Below are 27,233 nucleotides of genomic sequence, written 5' to 3' on the forward strand. Positions count from 1 at the left end.
ACTGAGTTAAAGAGAGATTAAGTAACTGTCTAAACCCATATATTTTAGCCAATTACAGAATCCAAATCACCTTTCTTTTTCTAGATGGAAACTATACTCTTACGCTGTAACACATTTACTATCTTTTTATTTCTTTATGCTCCTGGAATGAGAACATATGCTTTTATCCTTCATGAATTTTGGGTCCTTAGTACATAACTGGTATTCAAAGTATTTTCTGAATTCAGTTGAAAAGTCAATGCTAAGATACTGTGTTAAAATATTAAATTAAACGCATACTTCATTTTTATAACCATATAGTTATTCTAATGAAATGTAATTTAAAAACTACACACAAAAATCTGTTGAACCCTTTTACTATACATATTTCTCCACCCTGGGAATTCATATGTCGGTTCAGGCCTCATGCTTTGATTTTTTTTTTATTATTATTAAATCATAGCGGTGTACATTAATGTGATCAAGGGGCACCATACACTGGTTTTATAAACAGTTTGACACATTTTCATCACACTGGTTAACATAGCCTTCCTGGCATTTTCTTAGTTATTATGTTAAGACATTTATATTCTACATTTACTAACTTTCACATGTACCCTTGTAAGATGCATTGCAGATGTAATCCCACCTATCAGCCTCGTGCTTTCAGATGTGACTTTTGATCTCACACTCAACTGGAATTGCCCTCTGGAAGGCCTCCAGGGACATCCAATTCAAAGTCCCCTTTTGCTTGTTCTTCTGAACTATGTCCAAAATAATCTTTTTTTTTTAATTGTTAAATCATAGCTGTGTACATTAGTGCAATCAAGGGGTACAATGTGCTGGTTTCATATACAATCTGAAATATTCTCATCTAACTGTTCAATGTAGCCTTCGTGACATTTTCTTAGTTACTGTATGAAGACATTTGTATTCTGCCTTTAGTAAGTTTCACCTCTACCCATTCTAAGATGCACCATAGGTGTGGCCCCACCCATTACCCTCCCTCCACCCTATGCTCCCCTCTCCCTTCCCCTTCCTTGGTCCTTTCCTCATAGTCTTGTGCTATAGTTGGGTTATAGCCTTAATGTGAAAGCAATAATTTAGCTTTATAGTAGGGCCGCGTACATTGGATACTTTTTCTTCCATTCCTGAGATACTTTGCTAAGAAAAATATGTTCCAGCTCCATCCACGTAAACATGAAAGAGGTAAAGTCTCCATCTTTCTTTAAGGCTGCATAATATTCCATGGTATACATGTACCACAATTTGCTAGTCCAATCGTGGGTGGATGGGCACTTGGGCTTCTTCCATGACTTAGCAATTATGAATTGGGCTGCAATAAACATTCTGGTATAGATGTCTTTGTTATATTGTGATTTTTGGTCTTCTGGGTATAAACCTAGTAAAGGAATTACAGGATTGAATGGCAGGTCTATTTTTAGGTCTCTAAGTATTCTCCAAACATCCTTCCAGAAGGAACGTATTAGTGTGCATTCCCACCAGCAGTGTAGAAGTGTGCCCTTTTCTCCACATCCAAACCAACGTCTCTGGTTTTGGGATTTTGTTATGTGGGCTACTTTTACTGGGGTTAGGTGATATCTCAAAGTAGTTTTGATTTGCATTTCTCTGATGATTAAGGATGATGAGCTTTTTTTCATGTGTTTGTAGATCGTGCATCTATCTTCTTTAGAGAAGTTTCTCTTCAAGTCCCTTGCCCACCCTGAGATGGGACCATGTGTTCTTTTCTTGCTAATACGTTTGAGTTCTCTGTGCATTCTGGTTACTAGACCTTTATTGGAGGTATAACCTGCAAATATTTTCTCCCATTCTGAGGGCTGTCTGCTTGCTTTACTTACTATGTTCTTGGCTGTGCAGAAGCTTTTTAGTTTGATCAGGTTCCAGTAGTGTATTTTTGATACTGCTTCAATTGCCTGGGGAGTCCTCCTCATAAAATATTCACCCAAGCCAATTCCTTCAAGAGTTTTCCCTGCACTTTCTTCAAGTATTTTTATAGTTTCATGTCTTAAGTTTAAATCTTTCATCCAGTGAGAGTCTATGTTAGTTAATGGTGAAAGGTGTGGGTCCAGTTTCAATCTTTTACAGGTTGCCAGCCAGTTCACCCAGCACCATTTGTTAAATAGGGAATCTTTTCCCCACTGAATGTTTTTAATTGGCTTGTCAAAGATAAAATAATTGTAAGTGGCTGGATTCATCTCTTGGTTCTCTATTCTGTTCCAGACATCTACTTCTCTGTTTTTGTGCCAATACCATGCTTTTTTGATCATAATAGATTTATAGTACAGTCTCAGGTCTGGTAGCGTGATTCCTCCTGCTGTGTTTTTATTGCTGAGTAATGTTTTGGCTATTCGAGGTTTTTTTCTGATTCCATATAAAATGAAGTATTATTTTTTCAAGATCTCTAAAATATGACTATGGAGCTTTAATAGGAATTGCATTAAAATTATATATTGCTTTGGGTAGTATAGACATTTTAATGATGTTGATTCTTCCCAGCCATTAGCATGGTATGTTTTTCCATTTGTTAACATCTTCAGCTATTTCTTTTCTTAAAGTTTCATAGTTCTCTTTGTAGAGATCTTTCACGTCCTTTGTTAGATAAACTCCCAAACATTTCATCTTCTTTGCCACTACTGGGAAAGGAATAGGGTCCTTGACTGTTTTTTTGGCTTGGTTATTGTTGGTATATATAAAAGCTACATTTATGGGTATTGATTTTGCAGCCTGAGACATTGCTGTATTCCTTGATCACTTCTAAAAGTTTTGTAGTAGAATCCCTAGTGTTTTCCAGATATACAATCATATCATCTGTGAAGAGTGAAAGTTTGATCTCTTCTGACCCTATGTGGATACCCTTGATCGCCTTTTCTTCCCTAATTGCAATGGCTAAAACTTTCATTACAATGTTAAAGAGCAATGGAGACAATGGGTAACCTTGCCTTGTTCCTGATCTAAGTGGAAATGATTTCAATTTAACTCCATTCAATATAATATTGGCTGTGGGTTTGCTGTAGATGGCCTCTATTAGTTTAAAAAATGTCCCTTCTATACCAATTTTCTTAAGTGTTCTGATCATGAAGGGATACTGGATATTATCAAAACCTTTTCTGCATCAATTTGAAGAATCATATGGTCCTTATTTTTTAGACTGTTTACGTGCTTGAATTACATATATAGATCTACGTATATTGAAGCAGCCTTGAGAGCCTGGGATAAATCCCACTTGGTCATGGTGTATAATTTTTTTGATGTGTTGTTGGATTCTGTTTGTTAGGATCTTATTGAGTATTTTAGCACCAATATTCGTTAGTGATATTGGTCTATAATTTTCTTTTCTTGTTGGGTCTTTTCCTGGTTTGGAGATCAAGGTGATGTTTGCTTCGTAGAATGTGTTGGGTAATATTCCTTCTTTTTCTATATTTTGGAAGAGGATCAGTAATATAGGTAGTAGTTCTTAAAGGTTTGGTAGAATTCTGACGTAAAACCATCTGGTCCTGGGCTTTTCTTTTTAGGGAGATTTTGTATAGTTGATGCTATAGGCCTGTTCAACATTTCCACTTCATTCTGGCTAAGTCTTGGTAGGTGGTCTACTTTCAGGTATTGGTCGATTTCTTTTAGATTTTCAAATTTCTGAGAGTAGAGTTTCTTGTAGTATTTGTTAAAGATTTTTTGAATTTCTGAGTGGTCTGTTATTATTTCATTGTTACCATTTCTGATTGATGAAATTAGAGATTTTACTCTTTTTTTTTCTGGTTAGGTTGGCCAAAAGTTTATCTATTTTATTGATCTTTTCAAAAAACCAACTTTTGGATTTATTGATCTGTTGTATAATTCTTTTGTTTTCAATTTCATTTAATTCTGCTCTGATTTTGGTTATTGCTTTTCTTCTGTTGGTTTGGGGTTGGAGTGCTTTTCCTTCTCCAGTTGCTTGAGATGTCCCATTAAGTTATTAACTTCCTCTCTTTCCGTTTTCTTGAGGAAGGCTTGCAGTGCTATAAATTTCCCTCTTAGGACTGCCAGAGGTTCTGGTAATTCGTGTCTTGACTGTTGTTTTGTTCCAAAAATTTGGTGATTTCCTTCTTAATCTTGTCTATAACACACTGTCCTTCAGCATAAGATTGTTTAGCTTCCATGTTTTTGTATGGGTATGCAGGTTCCTGTTGTTATTCCAACTTTTATACCATGATGGTCTGAGAAGATGCAAGGCATGATTTCTATTTTTTTAAATTTGCTGAGGTTAGATTTGTGGCTTAGGATGTGCTCGATTTTGGAGTATGTTCCGTGGGCTGATGAGAAGAATGTGTATTCAGTTTTGTTGGGATGAAATGTTCGGCTTGGTTATTGTTGATATATATAAAGGCTACAGATTTATGGGTATTGATTTTGTAGCCTGAGACATTGCTGTATTCCTTGATCACTTCTAAAAGTCCAGAAGTTGAATGGTTGAGTTTAAATCTAAGGTTTCTTTGCTTAGCTTCTTTTTGGAGGATCTATCCAGCACTGCTAAAGGGGTGTTAAAATCTCCAACTACCATGGAACTGGAGGAAATCAAGTTGCTCATGTCTGGTAGAGTTTCTCTTATAAATTGAGGTGTGTTCTGGTTGGGTGCATAAATATTAATAATTGAAATCTCATCATATTGAGTATTACCTTTAACAGATATGAAGTGTCTATCCTTATCCTTCCTTATTTTGGTTGGTTTAAAGCCTATTACATCTGCGAATAGGATTGCAACGCCTGCTTTTTTCTGCTTTCCGTTTGCCTGGAGTATAGATGACCATCCCTTCACCTTGAGTCTATATTTGTCTTCCAATGTAAGATGCAATTCTTGTGTGCAACAGATATCTGGCTCGAGTTTTTATATCCAGTCAGCCAACCCATGCCTCTTTAGAGGACAATTTAAACCATTCACATTAATTGAGAATATTGATAAGACTTTCGAGAGTCTGGTGGACATTTTTAATTTTTTTGCAACTGTGTAAGTTGGAATTTGATCAAAATTTTCTGGGTGGGTTTACTGTTGTGGTGGAGAATTATGCTGGTCTTTATGGAGAATAGGTCTGAGAATATCCTGGAGAGCTGGTTTAGTTATGGCAAATTTCTTCAACATGTGAATGTCATTGAAGTATTTAATTTCTCCATCATAAATGAAACTCAGTTTAGCTGGTGATCCTGGGTTGAAAGTTATTTTGTTTTAGGAGATTAAAAGTTAATGACAATCCTCTTCTAGCTTGAAAGGTTTCAGCAGAGAGATCTAATAGTTATTCTAATATTCTTGCCCTTGAAGGTGATGGTTTTCTTTTGTCTGGCTGCTTTCAGAATTTTCTCCTTCATATTAACTTTGGTGAAATTGATTATGATGTCTCTGGGAGATGTCTTATTTGGGTTGAGTCGTGCTGGAGTTTTGAAACTGTCTGCTATCTGAATTTCAGGATCTCTTGGCATGTCTGGAAAGTTCTCCTTCATATTCTCATGGAGAAGAGACTCTGTGCTTTGTGAATCCACTTCGTCGCTTTCGGGGATCCCTATAAGACGAAAATTAGTTTTCTTCGAATTATCCCAGAGCTCTCTGAGAGTGTGATCTGTTTTTGCCCTCCATTTCTCTTCCTCTGTGAGAATTTGGGAGTATTCAAAAGCGCTTTGTCTTCAATGTAAGAAATCCTTTCTTCTGCTTGCTCCATTCTGTTACTGAGCAATTCTACTGTGTTTCTCAGATCTTTGAGGGCTGCAACTTCTTGTCTCAATGTGTCAAAAATCTTTGTTCATTTGGTCTTTGAATTCATTGAATTTTTGAGACATCTTTTGGGTTACTGCTTGGAATTTTAATTTGATCTTATTTGCTATCCAGATTCTGAATTTGATTTCTGACATCTCAGCTATTTGTTTGTGCATGGGATCTTGTGCTGTGTCTGCCCCATTGATCCTTGGGGGAGTTGATCTACTCCTATTATTCATATTGCCAGAGTTTTTCTGTTGATTTTGCCTCATGATTGTTTTTCACCTTTGCCTCTGGCCATCCTCAGAGTTGGGGTTTGTCTCTCCAAGATTAGACCCCAGCAGGATCACTGTATTGTTGCTTGATCTTTGTAGGGAGTGACCCTGTGTAGTTTCTCTGGGGCTGCCCCAGCCATGGAGTTCTGGTTGTGGAAGCAGCTCCGGAGTGTGACACACCTGGATCCAGCAACAGGGCGGGAGGTGGTGTGCACAGTTCTGTGAGAGCCTGGCGTCCAGTGTCTATGGCACAGAGAGCCCATGGCCAGTCTTTGGCCAGAAGGGCTGTGCACAGAGGAAGGGAGGGCTCCAGATGGCATGCAGCTACCAGAGTCTCTGGCCAGATGAGCGGGCCGGTGTGGAGGCAGGGAGTGTACAGGAGGGAGGATGCAGGGTTGCATGGCTCCCGCAGTTCCTGGTCAGGGCATGTGGAGGCCCGGCAGGCGCGGGTCACGGGTCGGGGGTCAGGCATCGCGGTGCAGCTCTTCTGGAGGTCTGGGCGGTGCCAAGCCCAAGAGTTTGAGGTTGCTATGAGCTGTGATGCCACAGCACTCTACCCAGAGCAACAGCCCGAGGCTCCAGTGTGCCAAAACCGGTCTGACTCTGCCCCTGAGGGTTAAGGTTGCACAGTCCCTGCCTTTAGGCTGCTCAGTCACTAGGTTACTAGTCCCCTCCTGATCTTTGCTCTGCGACCCTGAGGGGGAGCTTGCCGGTGCAGTTCTCTCACAATGGCTCCCTGCAGCCCACAGCTGAACACTATTAACTCCGTCCAGCTCAGCAGCTCTGTCTGGAGTCCTAGACAATGCCCCAAGTTCTCCGCACTTTTGCCTCTCCCCAAGGCAGTTCAACTGAGTGCGAAGTCCAAAAACACCAAAACAGTTCACAGCTAAGGCCTTTCCGGTTTGCAGTCTCACTGCTGCTTGTACTTATGGCTGCCAGCGGTATTAGGTCGATCGCACACACGCAACCTCTTGCCAGTTTTCCACTGTTTTTTTCCTCCTCTTGGGGTCCAGAAGTCCCTTGCTGACTCCCTGTATCCTCAAAGGGATAATTATAATCAGATCCCACCAGCCAGAGATGCCTGGAGTCTTATCTCCCCAGACTCACCGTGCCCTGTTGCAGGGAAGCTGTTATCAGCCACCATCTTGGATTGTTCTTCCCTAGACAAAGAATTTGAGTGTGCAAAACAATCTTAATCCATTGCTTTTCTTGTATTTGAGACTGGATGTACCAATCTTTTGTGTGTTTCCTGGGTCTCTGCTTCATCTCTATTCCTTGTCACTAGTTTTACTTTTTTTTCATCCAATAAGGAAAGGCTTAGGTCTGCTGCCTGGCTTCCTAGTAACACTTTTCAGATGATCCCTACTTCTTTCCCTCCTAGTTTTTCTTTTGTCTGGTGGACTCACATTTCCACCTATCAGCCAGTCATGCCTAATTCAACAATCCTCTAGCACATGAAACTCCATAAGCTCAAAACTGAGGTTGGTGCTGCTCCTGCCCTGGCAAAGGCCCTTATGCCTCTCCCCTGGAGGAGTCTCTACCTGATGCTCCTTGCATCCTCAAATCATTCAGTGCAGTGCTGAGGTGTCTTCTGCCCTGGGCTCATGCTCAGTACATCGCTCTTGAAGACTCATACAGGTCTGTGGTTCCCCACACTCAAGGATACCAGTCAAATAGCCCATCAGGCCTGATCCTCTAAAAATCATCTCCCCTGACATGCCCACATGCACCCTTCAGGCCTCCCACATCCCAAGGTTACTTGCTCCCAGATAACTTTGCAACCTTAATGCTTTTGTGAATATTATCTTCTTTCTTTTCTTTACCTCAAACTTCTCTCACTAACGTGTGCTTATCCTGTAGCTTATATAACACTCCATATTCCATGAAGCCTTCTTCAATTTACTAGTTTGTATTTTCACAGAAAATTTTTGCACAGAAGAACTGACATTCTCATGTTTTTCCCTTTTACATATTTTCCCTTTTGTTTATGTGGTAGGTGGCTTTACTCCTTCAGAAAAAAATATTGTTAACTCCCACGGTCCCTTAAAGGGCACCATATGTATACAGGAATAAATGAAGAATAAATGAATTTGATAACTTGGATGATTCTTACCCAATGATAATTTCCCTCCAAAAAAATAAGTTAATTGACTCATTTCAGCATTTAAGAGGCATCTTGGATGAGAAGGTGTGATGGTTAATTTTATGCGTCAACCTGATAGCTTTTAAAATATTGTTTCTGGGTGTGTCTGTCAGTCTCATGAAAGAGACTAGCATTTGAATTGGTAGACTGATTTAAAAAGTCAGCCTCACGAGGGTGGATGGGCAGCACCCACTGCTGAATGCCCAATATACCAGCCGCAAAGACCCATAGGTCATCATTCCCTAAGGTGAGCAGCCAGGCTGTAGATTGATTCCACTGCAGTGCTTCCCATGGTAAGGGCAGCATTTTGTCCTTACTGGAATAGACACTTACTCTGGATATGGACTTGTCTTCCTTGCACAATTCTTCTGCCAAAACTATTAGCTATGGAATTACAGAATGCCTTAACCCCCTGTCAAAGCATTCCACAGAGCTCTGCTTCTGATTAAGAAACTCACATTACAGTAAAATGTGGCAAAATTCCTACGCTTGTAGAAGTCGCTGGTCTTACCAGGTTCTCAATGCCCTGAAACAGCTGATTTGGTAGAATGAAGAAATGGCCTTTGGACTCTCAGGTGTAGCACCACCCACTGGCAGGGCTGGGGAAAGGCTCTGAACAAGGCACCACATGTTCTGAATCCTCATCCAACTTAACGATGCTGTTTCTCTGATAGCCAGGATTCATGGGTCCTGGAATCAACGAGTGAAAATGGAGTAGCACTGCTCACTATTACCCCTAGTAATCCGCTAGAAACATTGTTTCTGTCTCCCCTGCTTTATGATCTGCTGGCCTAGACGTCTTATTCCAAAGGTAGAAATGCTTCCATTAGGACATAGCAACAATTCTAATGAGCTGGAAGTTAATACTACCACCCAAGCACTCTGGGCCCCTCGTGCTTCTGAATAAGCAAGTGAATAAAGCAGTTACTGTGCAGGATACCATGATCTGACCGATCTTGACTACCCAGGGGCATATGGACCACTACTCTACCAGAGGGGAGAGGACAAGCATGTTTGAAACATAGGAATTCCCTTTGGGTATCTCTTAGTATTACCATGGCCCGTGATGATTAAGGTCAGGGGAAGACTACCATGAGTCAATTCAGGCAGGAATACTCATAACCCAGACCCTTTGACAGGAAGATGAAGCCTGTGCTGCCAGTAAAGCACCAGGGCCAGCTGAGGTGTTTGCTAATGACAAATGAAATACAGAGTGGATAATAGAAGGTACTTATAAATATCACTTATGATCACGCAATCAGTTACAAAATTGAGGAAAGAAATTGCCATGAGTATGTCCTCATTTTATTGTGGACATGTTAGTGTGTATACATTCATATATTCCATAATCTTTGCTCTCTTTGCTGTCTTGTTCTCTTATCAAGTAACATAAGATGCATTGACTTCTATTGTAGTATTTAAATACCCATTAATTTTACATCACAGTATTTAAGCTGTGGATATCAGCAGCAGGATAAACATCCCTAAAGGACTTTACTTCCTCTTCCAGAAGAGGTATGCAGGATAGTTTTATCATGTTAGACAGAATTATAACCTTTATAAAAGTCTTTATTCGGAGATTAAGTATGGTTTAAGAAGATGCATATGGGTGCTAAGTTGACAAGAAGTGTATTTGTGATGGTTAATTTTATGTCACATTAAACTGGGCTTTGAAGTGCCAAGACAGCTGGTAAACATTAGTTCTGGGAGAGTAGCATTTGAATTGGTAGACTGAGTGGGTATCAATCAGTGTGTTGAGAGCACACAGGGGACAAAACGGTGAAGGAAAAGTAAGTTCACTCTCTCTGAATAAGCTGCAGGATCTATCTCCTCCTGCCCTTGCACATCAGCAGTCCTGAATTTTGGAACTTCCAATTCAGACTTAGAAATACACTGTTGGTTTCCCTTGTTCCTAGGCCTTTCAGCTTGGACTGGCCTTACACCACTGGCTTTTCTGAACCTCCAGCTATCAGACAGAAGATCATGGGACTTCTCAGGTACATGAGAACTTCATTGGTTTGTGAGCCAATCCCTCATATCTCTTTTTCTATACATCCATATGTAGCCTTTTAGTTCTGTTTCTCAGGGAATCCTGAATAAAACAGAAGAATAACACAGGAATAATAACTAATGAAAATGTAGAAATAAATATCACAGTTTAATAGTTTAATTTTGGCTTTTAAAAATTTGTCTCAAACATTGAAATGGAATCAATAAAAATGCTTTACTTCTATAAAGTTTGCATCTTATGATTTGAGGATTACAACACAAGACCCAAACATCTCCCTTATCAGCCAGCTATGATGTGAGCCTCCTTCATCACCACGTTGGAAATTCATTTTATTTGATTCAATGTTTTTGGTGAAATATGCAAATGTGAATATCTGCACCAGAGAATTAAAATTATATATATATTACCTAGAGTAGACAGACTGAGATTCCAGACTAAGGCCAAAATCAGCTGCATAGTTGGGACTTCTGGGAAGCAAACTGGTAACACAAAGAAACCACCAGTCTGAAAAAGTGGCTGGGGTACGACTGATGGAACATATCCCCATGTCACTACATTCTGTTCAAAAAACATTTAACGGAGACCAAGACTCAGGCATGGAAAGCATTTTGTGTGTGACTGATAGCCACCACCCTACAAGCCTGTAATAATGGCTTATAGATCTCTACCTCTAGAAGTTCAGAAAAGAAGAGTGGGTTTTTCCCTGGTTAAGGTGGTGATCAGGATAAGTGTATGAAGGAAGCAACATATTAATTAATAGATTACAACAGGGTCTGGGAAGATCTTAACAAGCAGAGATTTCAATATATCCTTCATTTTATTTTATTGGGGAAATTATTCACAGGAAAAGGATCTATAATAAATGTCTCTAAAATGCCTCTGGGAATGTATTATTATACACATGTATTCTAGAATCCTGGCTAATAAGTGCAACTAGAAGGAAATAATGAAGAAGGGATAGAGGGAAGAAAAAAATGAAAGTAGTATTTACTAGCTTAAATAAATCAACACGCTTCTTCAAGTTGCCAGTCTCAGTAAGTAGTTTGTGGGCTATTAAAAACAGGTATGAGACTTACAAAAAAGCAACTCCATTTATTGTACATTTATGTAAAAATGAACACCATCTTATTTCATCATCATAATTGTCTATAAGTTGAGTATTATTGTCTCTATTTTTCTTTTTTTTGAGACAGAGTCTCACTCTGTCACCCTATATAGAGTGCTATGGTGTCACACTCACAGCAACCTCAAATACTCCTGGGCCCAAGCAATCCTCTTGCTTTAGTCTCCCAAGTAGCTGGGACTACAGGCACCACAAGGCCTGGCTAGTTTTTCTACTTTTAGTAGAGATGGGGTCTCACTCTTGCTCAGGCTGGTCTTGAACTCTTGAACTCAAGCAATTCACCCACCTTGGCCTCCCAGAGTGCTAAGATTATAGGAATGAGCCATTGCACACAGCCTGTTTTCTCCATTTTACTGATGAAATACCCAGGCTGAAGAGATAGAGACTCGCTTAAAATCACAGAGCTAATCAGTGTGGTCTCCTGCTCAGGGAATAGTAACTAAAAACTACAAACTAGTAGCTGGGGGTCAGTAGAGATGGAGTCTCACTCTTGCTCAGGCTGGTCTCAACCTCCCGAACTCAAGCAATTCACCCATGTTGGCCTCCCAGAGTGGGTGGGAGTCACATCAAGTTAAATTTGCTGCTGCTCCTTTTCAGACCCTACACCATGATCTCTTGACTTATATTTCAGTTGGTAAAATCTAGGTCAAATTATTTGGGTTTTAAATCCAAATTCTAGCAATTCTTATCACAACCATATTTGTAGCTTCTTTGAATCTTGGTTCTCCCATTTGTAAAATTGAGAAAAATTAGCAGAGCCTAATTCAACTGGGACTGTTGCGAGAATCACATGAGTTAGTTTAGTTATAATAGAATAGCACCTGGCACATAGTGAGAACACGATCGATATTCTGTTGGATTATTATCCGTTGGGGCCAAGTTTATTATTTAGCTATTTTTTTTTAAACTCTGTCATCTGAGTTATCCTCTTGATCTCAGCTAACCCTAAGCACTCTATTTCAAAAGTTCATAAAAACATACAATTAATGAGGCTACAGATAATTGCTTTTAGGTGCATACTTGCATACTTTAAGACTCATCTAACAATGAAAAAAATATGAGCTATTACACTGAAAAAAAGTAGAATGTATAATTCTATGATTCTAGTGTTAATTTTTCTTCTTTTATTCTTTATCAAATTTGGTTCAATATTGAGAGTTCCAAAGAGTTCTGGTAATGCCAATTATCTTGAAACGTGTACAAATTACATCTGAGTTTTAAAACTATAGATCTTTCTTTTAGAGGTCCTCTATTATTCTCAAGATCCCTACAGATCAGAATATCTTTCACCATTTGACTTCATCCTTAATTACAAATCATAAATGTAAAACAGACAAGTAAACCACATTAAGCAAACATACATAAGAAAAAAAGCACATAAACAAATAAAATTAAACACAAAATGATATAGGCTATTTTTTAACTACTGATAAAACATCAAATTTAAAAAAAATGACAGCAATAGCCAATTTTCTTTGTTTTGTATTTTGGTCCATAATATATCCTTACAACTAAGTTATAAATGTATGCCATCAATGGCTGGAGGGCCAGTTGAGATTTCATACTGACCTGTACGAGTTCTTATATGTTTAAAAAGGAGATAAAAATGAGTATTTCGCTGTATGTGAAGAATTAAAAGCAACTTTATAGCACATGTCAGGGTATAAAATATAGAAGCTGCTCACTTTTTTCATTCTCCTGAGATAAAAAATGGGAAATGAGAAAATTTGGACTGGAACATGCACAGTTTGCAGGCGTGACTAATGGCTTACGTGGACGGTAAGCATATCGGCTTACTGAAGCCAAAGAACACTGATCTGGGTTTTAGGCCACTTGAGTGGGTCTCAATGTCTTCACTGTAAAATGAAGTGGTTCTTGACTTTACAATTGTATTACTTTATAATGTATTGATTTTACAATCCCCAAGTAAAGTGAGTTTTTATTACATACTTTTAAGTTTAGATAGCAAATATGATAGACACTACAAAATCAGTTAATTATACCATATTATATCTGTTTTGTGTATCTTTTGATTTTTAAAAAAATCTACTAAGGGAGAGGAAAAATGATTCCAATAATGAACAAACTGAAGCTGTATTATTATATTACATGTAAGTACAGAATATACTCTCCATGTGTGTCTGTACACCTAAGTCCATATATATGTAAAGTTCATGTTCAATTTATTTTAAATTGCAATTTAAAATAGAAAACTAGTTTATAGAGAACTAGTTACATAGAGAACTATATAGAAATATATATAAAATAAATATATATATGACTATACAGAATTAATAGAAAACTAAATGGAGAGAGCTACTTTGTTTCACACGAATTATGGATACCCTGGGTATGTAATATACATATGATATGAAGGTGCTATTTTAAATTGGTAGTTAACAAAATGTAAGTTTGAAATTTACCACGGGTTTTGTTTTTTTTTTTTGGTTTATTTTGTTTTTTGAGACAGAGTCTCATTCAGTTACCCTGGGTAGAGTGCCCAGGCACCCAGCTCACAGCAACCTCAAACTCTTGGGCTCAACTGGGCTCAAAATATTCTCCTGCCTCAGCCTTTCAAGTAGCTAGGACTATAGGTGCCAACCACACACTAGCCCATTTTTCTAATTTTAGTGGAGCCCAAATCTCGTTCTTGCTCAAGTTGATCTGGAACTCATGAGATCCACCCACCTCAGCCTCCCAGAGTGCTAGGATTACAGGCCTGAGCCAAACCCCCTGGCCACCATGGTCTTTTTAAAGCCCTCCTCTAACTTAACTATGCATTTGTCTACATTTATTAACTAAAGCAATGAATGGCTATTGTGCAGACATGCTTAGTTTTCCAGTAGAAGCATTCAGTATACCATTTTCATTTTGTAAAATAATTCATATATATATACACAGACACAAATACTTGTATAAGAAATGCCCCTCTGCAAGTACTTAGCATAAATCAAGGAACCATGAACTCACTGTAGTAGACGCCATGCCTCTCTGCTTAGCTTGACTGTTACAGTTCCCAGGCAGTCCACAGAGATGCTACTCTTATGAAGCTGCAGCCAGTGTGGGTTTAGTGAGAAGTACACGGCAACAGAATCAGGTGACCTGGTTTCAATACCAGCCTTTATCACTTAATCAATCACGTAAATCTCATCAGTTAATTTACATATAATCCACTAGGTTTTATTTCCTATTGTTTAAATGGAGCTAGCTGATAATGTATTTGTTCTTACCATGGAGAGTCTGTTTGATTTATGAACATGAAAGAATTTCACAAGACTCATCATTACCCGAATTGAATACAGCTTCCCAGGATCAAAACTGATACATTCTTCTCCTGTGGCTGTTAGTTACTTTTACACCCTGTACTGTTTCTTTAATTAAACACTCAATTCTGCCCATTTAACTGTATTTCTTTTTTTTTTTTTTTTTTTTTAGTTTTTGGCTGGGGCTGGGTTTGAACCCACCACCTCCATATGGGGCCGGCACCCTACTCCTTTGAGCCACAGGTGCTGCCCTTAGCTCTGTATTTCTTAAATCTGTGCTGTCCTCACCATTACTGCTACCACCTCAGTAAGGTCCTCATTCTGATAGCAGCCTTTCCCTGCTCTGTCATTCATATCATCTTGTAAAATAAAATAAATAAATAAATAAAATCATCTCATAACAAAGATGCCAGAATGATTTCCCTAACTGACCACACTGTTCTATCTTACATCCTACAGTGATTCTCTATCAACTGCAGAGTAAAATCTAAGCTCTAGGAGGGCATTTGAAGTCTCATGCTCTGTCCTTGCTTTCCAAACCGTCATCACCCCCATCCTCAGCATTTCCAGTCCTTACCTTAAGGCTCTGTTCCTTGGATTCCCTCTGTGTGGCATTCCCTATTTCTCATGGCCAAGGGGCCATCTCCTGTGTAATCAATGAGAATTGACTCAGGAATCTTCCAAAGCGTAGTTAGTAGGCCAAGAAGACACCTCACATACAATCAATTTCCACACTATAATACATGCATTGTGTGTCTCTCTGGTCACAACGTAAATCCTAAATGGCAGAGAGTTTTTTCCCATTTTGTCCATCTAGCTCCCAGGACAGTGTCTAGCACATATTACATAGATTTACTGTTGTCGTTTCTACCCTGAATAAGAACATATACTATTGTTTCCACCCCCCCAAATCTCTACAAAACACCTAAAAGCCCAATAGTAGGAAAATCTCATATTGAAACAATATCCACTTAACAAACACTGTAATAATACTATTACAAACATCAATGCAGTGCTTTTAGTTTTTAAAAGGCAATCTCGTCACACCTAAATCTTTAAGCGATATTTTGAAAAATATCTCTTCTGTTCATCATATTTATTTATTTTTTAATTTTTATTTTTTTTTGAGACAGAGCCTCAAGCTATCACCCTGGGTAGAGTGCTGTAGCATCACAGCTCACAGCAACCTGCAACTCCTGAGCGTAAGTGATTCTCTTGTCTAAGTCTCCCAAGTGGCTGGGATTACAGGCACCCGCCACAACGCCCGGCTATTTTGGTTGTAGCTGTCATTGTTGTTTGACAGGCCTGGGCTGGATTTGAACCTGCCAGCTTTGATGTATGTGGCTGGCACCTTAGCCACTTGAGCTACAGGTGCCGAGCCTGTTCATCATATTTAAATAAAATTGTATAGCAATTATTAACAGTAATTGTGATTAAGGTTTTATAAACTTTAATTGAATGGTAATATACACTTTGATAAAAATTTGAAGGAAAGATTAATTGGAAAAATGTCACATGGAACACAATGAAGAAAAAATACTGCCAAATAAAGTGAGAATTTAGGGATCTGGGGAACCTGAGCCCAAACCCAAATATGCAGTAACCATGGCTGCACATGAACTCTCCAGCAACCACCTCCCTCCTACTGTAGTTATTATTTGAAACTGTATTCTTTTTTTTTAATTAATTAATTTATTTTTTTATTAAATCATAGCTGTGTACATTAGTATGATCATAGGGCACCATACACTTGGTTCACAGACTGACACATTTTCATCACACTAGTTAACATAGCTTTCGTGGCATTTTCTTAGTTATTTTGCTAAGACCTTTACATTTCACTTTTACTAGGATTGAAACTGTATTCTTTTGGGAGGTTGCTTCAGAACATTTCATCATATTAACTAAAATGCAACTGGGTCACACACATTAAAAGAAAAATAAAAACTAAAATGAAAAAGTCAACGATACAGTGCTTTTAAGTTACACGTTTCCTGCCCTTAGGAGTCTAGCTCTGTCTTTATTCCCACTGATTAATAATTGTAAACATACCTCTACCTGGATTTGTGTCTGATTGGCCTCTCTTTTTCTGTAGACATGGTCCTTTAAACTTCTTTATGGTCTTATTTCCCAGCTCTTTATCATCATTTCTCCTCTACGCTTTAATGTTATTAGCTGTCTTTTTAAAATGTAGCCATCAGAAGTAGAAAGTAAACATCACCTAAACTCTTCTTTTTATGTTTAGTCTGTAGATTGGTGAGTATGAGTCCCTGCTAATTTACTGAGTGAATTTGCATAAAAATAAGCAATCAGTATAAGCCACAGCCCAACTCAGCTATTCCTTTTAAGCTTTTCTATTCACCATGCAATTTGTTAAACGCTTTATAATCATTTTTGTTTGATTTTATCCACAATAACACTGTGAAACAGGTTAACATTAAATTTGCAGGAATCTAAGCTTTTCAGAGATTCTATATAATTAAGCTTTTATATCCCTTTGGGAAACCGGTAGCAGCATCACTTCATAAGGTCACACAAAAGTGATGGAACATTCCTGAGGACCACAAAACAAAGTACAGATAGAATAGAACTTTAATATGGAGTCCACCCGATAGACTTGGGGTAAAACAAGCTGATCCCAAGCCTGGCATCCCAGACCACTCTACACATGGATTCAGAATATGGGAAGATCCAGACACGGTTTCCTTCACAATTATGTAGAATACAATGTCCTAGGCTATAATTGGATAAACGAGGTGAAAGCTATGCTGATTAGTATGATGTAAGCACTCCAATTTGTACAAATAATCAACACACTGAAATTGGCATAAATGTATTTATGATCTATGTACAAAAGACTTAATTAAAAAAATAAAATGATCCCACTTCCTTATCTCAGCCTCTATAACAGTCTTCAAATCACATCTCCCCTAATTCTAACTCTTCTGCTGTATGACTTGAATCCAACTCTTAACTTTCAGTCTCCTAACCCTTGTCCTATGTCACTTCACCCAGGGATCACTTACTTAGTCATTTACACTAATATTAAAATGCCCTGTACTTTGGCCTCTACAGTACCCTTCTTGGAGGGTATTTTTTCCTCCACAAACTCCCTTCCTGCCACTTGTTCCTAATGAACTAATATTCTACACAATGATATATTTCGACACCCTCCTCAGTCTACCCTCTCTCAAAATGATCTTATCATCCATAGCACCTTCAAACGACCCTTCTATCTGAAAATCTTTCAAATCTCTCTCTATGCAATCTGCACCTTTCTTCTGAGCTGGCAACCCCCCCCAAATGCTTGCTAAAGACACCTAATAGATATAGCATGGGTGTGCTAAACTTTATGTGGCAAAACCCACTTCAAATGTTTTTCATTCTGCATCTTGGTAAATGGAATTGTCATCCACTCAGGCAACCAAGCCAACAACCTTGGAATCATTCTAGAAAGTTCTTCCATGCCACACTTCCTACATTCAATAAACCTTTATGTATGTCTTCAAAATATTAAGAAACTCCTGTGTACCAGATATTATTGAGCCAGGTGCTAGGCATACTGCAGTGAGCAAGCAAAGCCTCATTCTTACACAGAGAGGGTGTACATACATATGGGAGGTAGAGAGGTGAAGAGGCTATTCATATTACAGTCTACATGAAAGGCACACGCAGGAATTTGGCAAAATACAACCTACGGAAGTTATATAGCTGGTTCTGCAAATGCAATGTCCAAAGCACAAAGTAACATGTTCAATTTTGGTGTTCATGTTTTCTTTTTCCTAAGTCTCTGTTTTCCATTCCTTTTGCCATTATTTTTATTCCAAGTGTCATTACTGTTCTCCTAGACATAGTCCGTTCATAGTGTATCCTTAAGAATCACTGTAGTCGCTTGGGTACTTCACCTCTGTTTCCCCATTTCAACCTGCCCATATATCCATCATATCACTTATAGAACCAGATTCTAATATTAAGTTTGTCGCTGTTTCATGTTAGACTATGACCTTTTGAAGAGAAAGGACCCTGTTCTGCTCATTTACATATTTTTGCTCCTCCAATAGTCCCTTTCATGTTGGAATCTCAGTAAATTTTGGAGATTAAATTAATTGGAGGCAACTAGTTTATTTTTTACAAAATGATGTCACGTTCTTCTTTGGGTGTCACATTATGACGTTATGCCCACCTCACAATGGACGATGGCTCCCTAGCCTGAAACCAAGTCACAGTCCCTATCTGCATTCCAGGCCCTTTCAGAAAAAACAATGGTAATCTTACATTTCCTTTAAAGCACAAGACTCACTTTCTCTAGACAGCCTATTTTGACTAGGACTTCAACCAAATCAGTTATTTCCTTGCTTGAACACTTAATGTTTATTTAATACAGGAATATTTCCTTGTAATTTCACTAAGAAACTTTTCTGTGCATATGTATCCTCTTTCCCACAATTTTATACACACGCACACACACACACACAAACACACACGCGCACACAAACACGCACACACGCGAACACACACACATGCACACACATCTCAAGGGCCTTTTTTTCTGTGAGTTTTCTGTTACCTACTCCATTGCTGTGAGTGTGGCTAGTAATCTTTCTTTATTGAAAAAATTTAAGGTGTACAATCTGATGTTTCAATATACTTATCCATAGCGAAATAATTACTATACATCGACAATTTAACATATCCATTACTTTCCACATATATAACACTCCTTTGGTTTGTGAGAAGCAGCAGAAATCTACTTTCATCAAATTTTTAATATGCACTACTTGGATACCCCTGCTATTTATTAGATCTTATATTATTACCTGAGTGCCCCTGATGTTTCTTAGATCTTCATGTACACTTATTCTACATAACCAGTAGGTATTTAATATGCTCTTTTAGAAGAAATGAATAAAAGTAGTCCCTGTGGATGATGTTCTCTATGTGCTACCAAAACTACTCTCACAAATTTAATCATTTTCCACTAATACCTTCCTTTCATTTGATTTCTCAGCATTGTCTATCAGCTGAGCACTCTCTTGAAAGGCAATTCTGCTGAGTCTCCTACACTGAACCCTCTAACTTACTTCCTGCCCCTCTGGCTACTCTTCAGTTGGTTGAGGGAACTGTTCTTCCTTCACCAAAACTTTAAACATAAAGTGCTGTGGGGTATCTTCTTATCTCCTAGGGCCATTTATCATTTTAACCTCACAGGCAGCACGAACAGTCTGTGCTTTTCAGAATTCCATTTCCCTAGAGGTAGAAAAGTCACTTCATTCCTTTCAATACCTGCAAGAATGTGTTGTCATGAACACAGTTCCCAAAGTATCATTGAACAAGGGGCTAAGGAAGTGCAAACCCTTGAATAATTTTCAAAAGAAATTCAATAGACACATAGCATAAAAAAGACATTTCATGATTCATTAGGCTTTATAAAGCCAGGGTTATGTGGAGGGCAGGGAAATGCGAGGGTTATTTTGTTCTGTAAAATGTAATGCAGTGATGCAGATATATTAGCGAGTATAAGATCATTTGTGTTTGTGTGATTTGGCTTTCAATCACAAATCCTGAAGAGGATCTGTGCACATTTCCCTCTGGGCAGCCTCCCTCTGGGCAGAGGGCTTCAGTGTCTGCTAATGTCTAGTGACTTGTTTAAAAGAGGATGAAACAACACACCCTCAGGCGAGCAAGAAGAGTTAAAGAGAACCAATTTAGGAAGCATAGTGCGTCAGTAAATTCAGAAATTAATCCAGATGAAGACATTTTGCTGTTAGGATCTGTGTCAAAAATCCAGTTCTCCATTCTAATTTATAGGTATGGGAGGGAAGGGAGTCAAAAGGTATATTTCATAAAAATCCTCATGTGTTCAAAAGTATACCTTCAAAAACTATGGAGTAAAATGACCAGCTTGTGTTATCTTAAACAAGTAGACATTTCAGTTTATTTTATTTTTTTTTTAAATAAACCAACTGGGAATGGGTGGGGGTGGCAATTCATTATAATATAATGGAGAGATTTAGATACTATGCATGAAACATGTTTCTGTCTTTCATATAATGTAACTTATGATAAATTACTGCTTCAAGTAGTTGTCGAATCCACAAATTTCATCCAAACCACTGACACTCAACACTTCTCCAGTGTGGATGGAGAACCTTACTGACCGAAGTCCCCACCCAGGTCTCTAAAGCAAATGGGAAAATTTAACTGAAACTTTATGGCTACATACTCCTATCCAATCTGAAACTAGATATTTTTATGTCTGAACCTGTGTACTGAGCCTGAAACTTTTACATGTGAGCTCAACAAATTCTCAGAGACAGACTCATAGATTGTATAAAAGAGAAACATTAAATCAAGTCATTCTGTGTATCAAAAAATACCAACTGCTTTGAAACAGGATCGATTTTGCTCCCTGTTACTCCTGAAATTATATTTTATAAGCTTCTTGGTAACATGCCATTGGGATTTGTTTAAAATCTTTTATTTACAAACATCTTCATCTCCCTTATAGATGGCTATTTCCTTGTGATCTTCATAACCAACCTGAAAATTCTCTGGGAATTGGAATGAGAACATACCTTGCTTCCATTTTCTCTCGCCTCTCGTTCCATCTTGAGGTCAGAAATTAGAAGATTCTTATATTTGTTTTTTCCATTACTGCTGTGGTCCTCTATTCTATATTCTGAAGTCAACTGTGCAGAGAGGGGACTGTCACTCAGGTTCAGTGGCTGTTCATCCTGCTCCAGCCCAGTTTTGCCATCACTGTTGGAGTCTCCCATCTCCCTGCTGTGTGTTCCCCCTGAAGCAATTGAGCTGTGCCCCAAAGTTTCATTGCCATTAAAACTCTCTGCAGCAGAATCATCTGTTGGGGAAAAAATTATATTTTGGTTTTAATTAATATGCTGTTAATTTTCTACATCCATATGCATGGCATTGTACCAATGAATTCTACTAATTTTTACCCTTAGGAATGAACTTGTAAAGTAGCTTTCATTATTTTTAATCTAGTATGTTAACATTTAAGCCCATGAAGTGAAATAAAATTGAGAAAATAGTTCAATCTCAAAGAAAAATAAATTGAATACAGAGGATAAGATAATTGTTAGTTGTTTTGCAGATAGCTTTTGTTTTTCCAGTGAGACCATTCAGATTTGGTAAAAACCTCAGGTAAAAGTATCACCCATCCTGCTAATGGGAGTGTATACTGGTACAAGCTTTAGGACTGCTTATATGCATCTAACATGCTAAAACTATTCATAAACTTTGCTCCAGTCATCACACTTCTGGGACTTTGAATCCTAAGAAGTTTCATCATTGTGTGCATCTTTATATAGGTAAAAGAAAAATTAGGTAAAATGGCATTTATACCACTGTTGACTTTAATAGTAAAAAAAAAAATGGAAATGACATAAATTAACAAAAATAAAAGATTTGCTTACTAAATATTAGAATGGTAAGCATAGTATGCAGTTATTGAATATTCCATTTTAAGGCATGTGGATACATGAGTTATGAAGTACTAGGTGGAAAAAACTAGGACCAGAATGATATAGCCAGTATGATCCCAATTTTGTAAAAATAAAATACATAGACAAAGTTTACACTAAATGATAACACTCTCTTTTTCTTAACTAATTTCATCATCACTTATATGATAAGAAATTGCTACTAATTATAAAGAATTATGATGGACAAAAGTATTGTTTTCTTTTTTGTTATTAAATCATTGCTGTGCACATTAATGCTATCATGGGGTACAATGTGTTGGTTTTACATACAATTTGAAATGCTTTCATCAAACTGGTCAACGTAGCCTTCATGGCATTTTCTTAGTTATTGTGTTAAGACATTTATATTCTACACCTAGTAAATTTCACAGGTACCCTTGTAAGATGAACTACAGGCGTGGTCCCACCAATTACTCTCCCTCCACCCATCCTCCCCCCTCTTCCCTTCTGATATTGAAGATGAAGTTTTCTTTTTTTAGAAAAGAAAACAATACTTTTTTTCTTTTCTCGTTAAAAGCTATTAATGAAACCACATAAATATGGATGAGACAGAGGAATAATATTCAATATTTTTGTTTTCTGGATACTTTCCAGTATGCTTTTTGATGTGGTGCCATGAAATAGTTAATGCCTTCTAATTAATTATATTAATGGAAATAATATTTAAATTCCAAACGAGTCATATAACTCACCTGTTCATTTATTCAGTCACATATTAAGTGCTTTTTCTGTGGCCAATGGGGAGTTAAAAATTTGGCCTATAGAGACTTTGCCTTCAATGAGTTCACAGATAATTAAAGGAGACAGAAAAAGAACATGAAATTGAAATGCAAAACAAAAAGGCAGTGATCCAGTGCAAGGGATAAAGTCATCACAAAAAGCTTCCTAGAGAAGGTACTGTGAGTTGGATTTCAAAGGAGAGTGAGCTTTACCCAGGTGTAGAGGATGAGGGGAAGAAGAGCAAGAGAGGATCAGCATGGGCATCAGCATGCGCAAAGTAAGAGGACGGGCGGGATTTGCACAGGTGAGAAGGACACCCGAGCTCCACGCGCAAAACAAAAGAGTGAAGGAAGATGCACCTACAAGGAAGAAGGAAAATACCAAGGGAAGCGTTCTGTAGATCAAAGAGTTTGCATTTTATCCTGAGAGCAAAGGACATTATTATCACCGTTAAAAGGAGACTATTCTGACTCTGATGAGGAGAAAATGGAAGGTGGAGAGACCTGTCAAGAGATCTAGAAGTCAGCTAAGTTGCTCTCTTTGAAAGCTCAAACTGAAGCAGCGTCAATGCAGAAAAAGGAGAAAAGCAGGAAAATGTAGACTAGAAGTAGGACAGGCAAGGATACAAGAGGAAGCTCGGGTATGTAGCAAAAAATTAGAAACCGAAGGGCATTAGATTGGAGTTTAATTTTCAATAATAAAATATTTTAATATAATTTTTTTTTTTTTTTTTTTTGGCCGGGGCTGGGTTTGAACCCGCCACCTCCGGCATATGGGACCGGCGCCCTACTCCTTGAGCCACAGGCACCACCCAATATAATTTTCCAATAACCATTTTGTGAAGAAAGTGTAAATAGGTTCAAATGGCAAATTACTGCTTTTACATACCCATTCAAAAAGAGTTCATGTGGAGAGAAAAAAATACGTTGGAAAATTTAGGAAACTGGTTTTATAAGTAATATGACATTGAACTTTTCACAGCTATTAAACAAAATCAAAAACATTCTTTTAACAATGAAATGCTAGAGTCTCGAAATAAAGAATTGGGGGAGATGATTTGTATAAGTGGTTTAGATAATTGTACATGTTCTTTTATACCAATTAAACTCTTATGCTAAAATATGAAAGGTGATTTGTAATTATTTAAATTAATTTTTCCAAGAAAGTCCAAAGAAAAGCACAATGGGTATATTCAATTACATTTTTTTGATTCGGAAAAAAAGAGCAAATTAATATTGTGTACTAAAATCCTTTTAAAAATACACTAAACATTTCATGTAAGAATGCTTTATCAGTATACAGAATGCCTGTAATGTAAATGCCTATAATGTAATAATGTTTGTGTGCAATAGTTGACTATTTTACATTACACACAAACTTTATGGACATCCTGTATATTAGTGTATATAATCCTAAATGCATATAGTACATTTTAAAAACCCAAATCTATATCATCATAAAACAAATCCAATTACTATCACTGTTAGAAATTAAACATGCTATATGTGTTTCTGTAATCTGAAATCATGGCATGAATCTAGTGACTAGTATGTTATTTTTCATTTAAGAGGAACATTACCATTTATCAGAAGAGGCTTTTAGCAAATGTCATGTATTTATAATTTCAGAATAAAATATAAACAATAAGGCAGAAAATATTTTTAGATGAAGTAGTTCACTCCAGATGTTACCTAGGTAACTAAATTCAACAGCTTTATGTATTTCATTCCTGAGTAAATCAGTATGTTTTACCAAGAACAAATAAATTATTTACTCATTTGCATCAAATATATATATATTCACTCACATATATTGTCATATAAATGGCAAAAAAATAATATCTCATGATGTTGTTTTATAAATGCAAATTTAAAACAAAGTTTTCGATGTATTTATGTTAAAAATCCCATTTAGAGCAGCGGGCAAATGTTAAACTGAGAGTACATTAACAATTTTATATTGTCGAGTTTTATGTAACCACATTAAACTCTCTCTCCTCCTTAAAAGTGCTTTTTTTAGAATTTAAAATCACAGACTTCAGACCCCTGTTTGTCATACCCCATTCACGTCAGTTTGTCTCTTTTAAAGAGGGACTCTGCTTCCTTACCCAACATAGTTTGCTCCATCCTGAGTAGCCGCTACAGAAGGTGTGGTATTTAGATCTGTGGGTACAGCCTCCAGGTCCACAGGCCCGGGGTGATAATTCTTCTCTCCAGGTTCCAGCCTGGGTACCACAGCATTTAACCCAAAGACTCTATATTTGAGTCCCAAGGAGAAACAGCACCTGAAGCTTTGGAAAATGAGAGTGCCCAGGGTACCTAGCAACAGAGGAGAGTGTGGAACGTGATGACAGTATAGTGTGGAATCTAGTGACATCAGGTTGAGCACTTGGTTGTTGGGATTTCATTTGCTCTGACGTTAGTTTAGATGGGTGGCTTGAGTCCTGTAGAGACCTACTGTGCTATCTGAGCTTAGCCCACCGACATGCCTTCTTATCTAGTCACAGTCAAAGGCAGACTGTTCATGTTCTTCTTTCTCCTTCCCCCCCAACATTTAACAGGGACTCTAGAAATACTGTGTTATTTCTCATTTTCACCCTAGCTTTTGGTAAATAGGTAGTTTCATCAGCATTAGAGACTCAATGACTAGCGCGCGCTCTATACAGCATGTATGAATGTATGTGTATGTATATTTCAGCATGTGTATTCATGTGTATATAGGTATATATGTGTGAGTTTGTTTATATATATATAAAATCTCCCAAAGCACCTAACCTACTTTCTTAGTTACGTCTAGTAGCTCATCATTATGGATTTTAGGCCAAATGCCTTGGGCAAAATGAATAGGAAAAATATATATATATTTCTCATTTTAAGATTAGTACTTGGAAGTTTAGTCCTAAAACTCCAGGTCATATGCTCACAGGGTCCAAAACACTTCTTATTATTCTCTCCAAATGGACCACAGTCCTCCACCTGAAGTCCTTTGATATTGCCTTAGAAAAATTCCTTTTCATGTCTTTCTATAAAACTAAGAGTTAAATTCAAATAAATGTAAATAACTTTGCTCAAATGGTTAGTACCTTAATATCTAAAAAATAAAAATAAAAAATTCCTTCAAAATCTATTTGCAAATTAAAGCGTTTAAGTATAACTTCCCTTTATCCCTCCTGATCTTTGCTCTATGTCTTTTCCAAGCTATAGGCTCCACTATTGAAAAATGGAGTGCATCCGTTGTTAGACCCCAGCTCACACCTTCCTCCGTAGCTCCCTCCAAAGCAGGCCCGTTAGTCTGAATTGGTCCTGTGCAGCATTTCCCAGTTCCCACCTGGAGTCTGACTCCCTAACTCACTTCTTTTACTTTAAGGCTATTTTGACACCAAAAATTTCCTTCTTTATTTTTCTCATTTCCTTCTTCAAAACCTTTGATGACATGATGGTCTTTCCATTCTTTGAATTCCTATTTTAATTATACACTATAATACAAGTCGTTGTTTGTTTGTTTTTTGCGATAGGCTATGGCTCTATCCTTTCATCATAGCTCACTGCAACCTCAGATTCCCAGAGTCAGCCCCACCTCCCAGCACAGTCTCCTGAGTAGGTAGGGTTATAGGCACCCACCACAAAGCCTGGCTGATTTTTTCATTCTTTTAACTCTGGGTCCTCGCTCTTGCTAGTCTTGAACACCTGAGCTTAAGCAAATCCTTCCTCTTGGCCTCCCAAAGAGGTAGGATTACAGGCGTGAGCCACCATAGCACTTAATTATATAGCTTCATTCTCTGTTTTAGCTTTTATTATCTTACAAGCACAAAACTTCAATTCCTGACTAAAAAGTCCCGCACTTTCAAAATCTCAACCCTAGGAAACCTGAAAAAAGATAGATAATGTCTCTCACTTTTGCAAAATATCTGAATTGTATACTATTTAGCACCATCATCTTAAACATGTCCAAAAGAATAATGGCACATTTTGAAGTCAGCACATTTATAGTAAAGAGAAGTTTACTGATGTAAATAAAGGCATACCTAGGTATGCACATGTATGACTACTAATAAAAAATTAAAGGACATTGATTTTAAAATGATGAAACTGATTTTACTGAGGGCAAGAAAATAACAAATGTTTCCGTTTTCTAAAAACTTAATTCTACAGAAGGCTGATACTGTAGCTCCTATTCCATTTTTTGCCAATAAAAGAATAGGAACTAATTTAAGGAAATAATATAGAGAAAACACAGAAATAAACTGAAGGATTAAATAACAGAATTTCAGTTCTATAATTAAATAATAAAACTAATTCTAACCTATTAATGAAGAGGTAAAATTTTATTGTTTATTTATTTTTATTATTTTTTTTTTATTAAATCATAGCTGTGTACATTAATGATCACGGGGCACCATACACTGGTTTTATAGACCGTTTGACACATTTTCATCACACTGGTTAACATAGCCTTCCTGGCATTTTCTTGTTATTGT

The 27,233-nt window shown here is 37.5% G+C and overlaps 1 protein-coding gene across 7 annotated transcripts in view; it reads right to left on the reverse strand.

Moving 5' to 3' along the window:
- The window catches only part of NOL4 (nucleolar protein 4), a 429,636-nt gene that overhangs the window by 196,141 nt on the left and 206,262 nt on the right, over nt 1–27,233 (reverse strand). For all 7 annotated transcript variants that reach the window (XM_053571784.1, XM_053571782.1, XM_053571788.1 and 4 more), the window contains one exon: nt 21,107–21,390. In XM_053571784.1, coding sequence (XP_053427759.1) covers nt 21,107–21,390 — 284 coding nt within the window. The remainder of the gene's footprint in view (nt 1–21,106; nt 21,391–27,233) is intronic.

The sequence above is a fragment of the Nycticebus coucang genome, chromosome 19 (genome assembly GCF_027406575.1).
Source record: "Nycticebus coucang isolate mNycCou1 chromosome 19, mNycCou1.pri, whole genome shotgun sequence".
Lineage (NCBI taxonomy): Eukaryota > Metazoa > Chordata > Mammalia > Primates > Lorisidae > Nycticebus > Nycticebus coucang.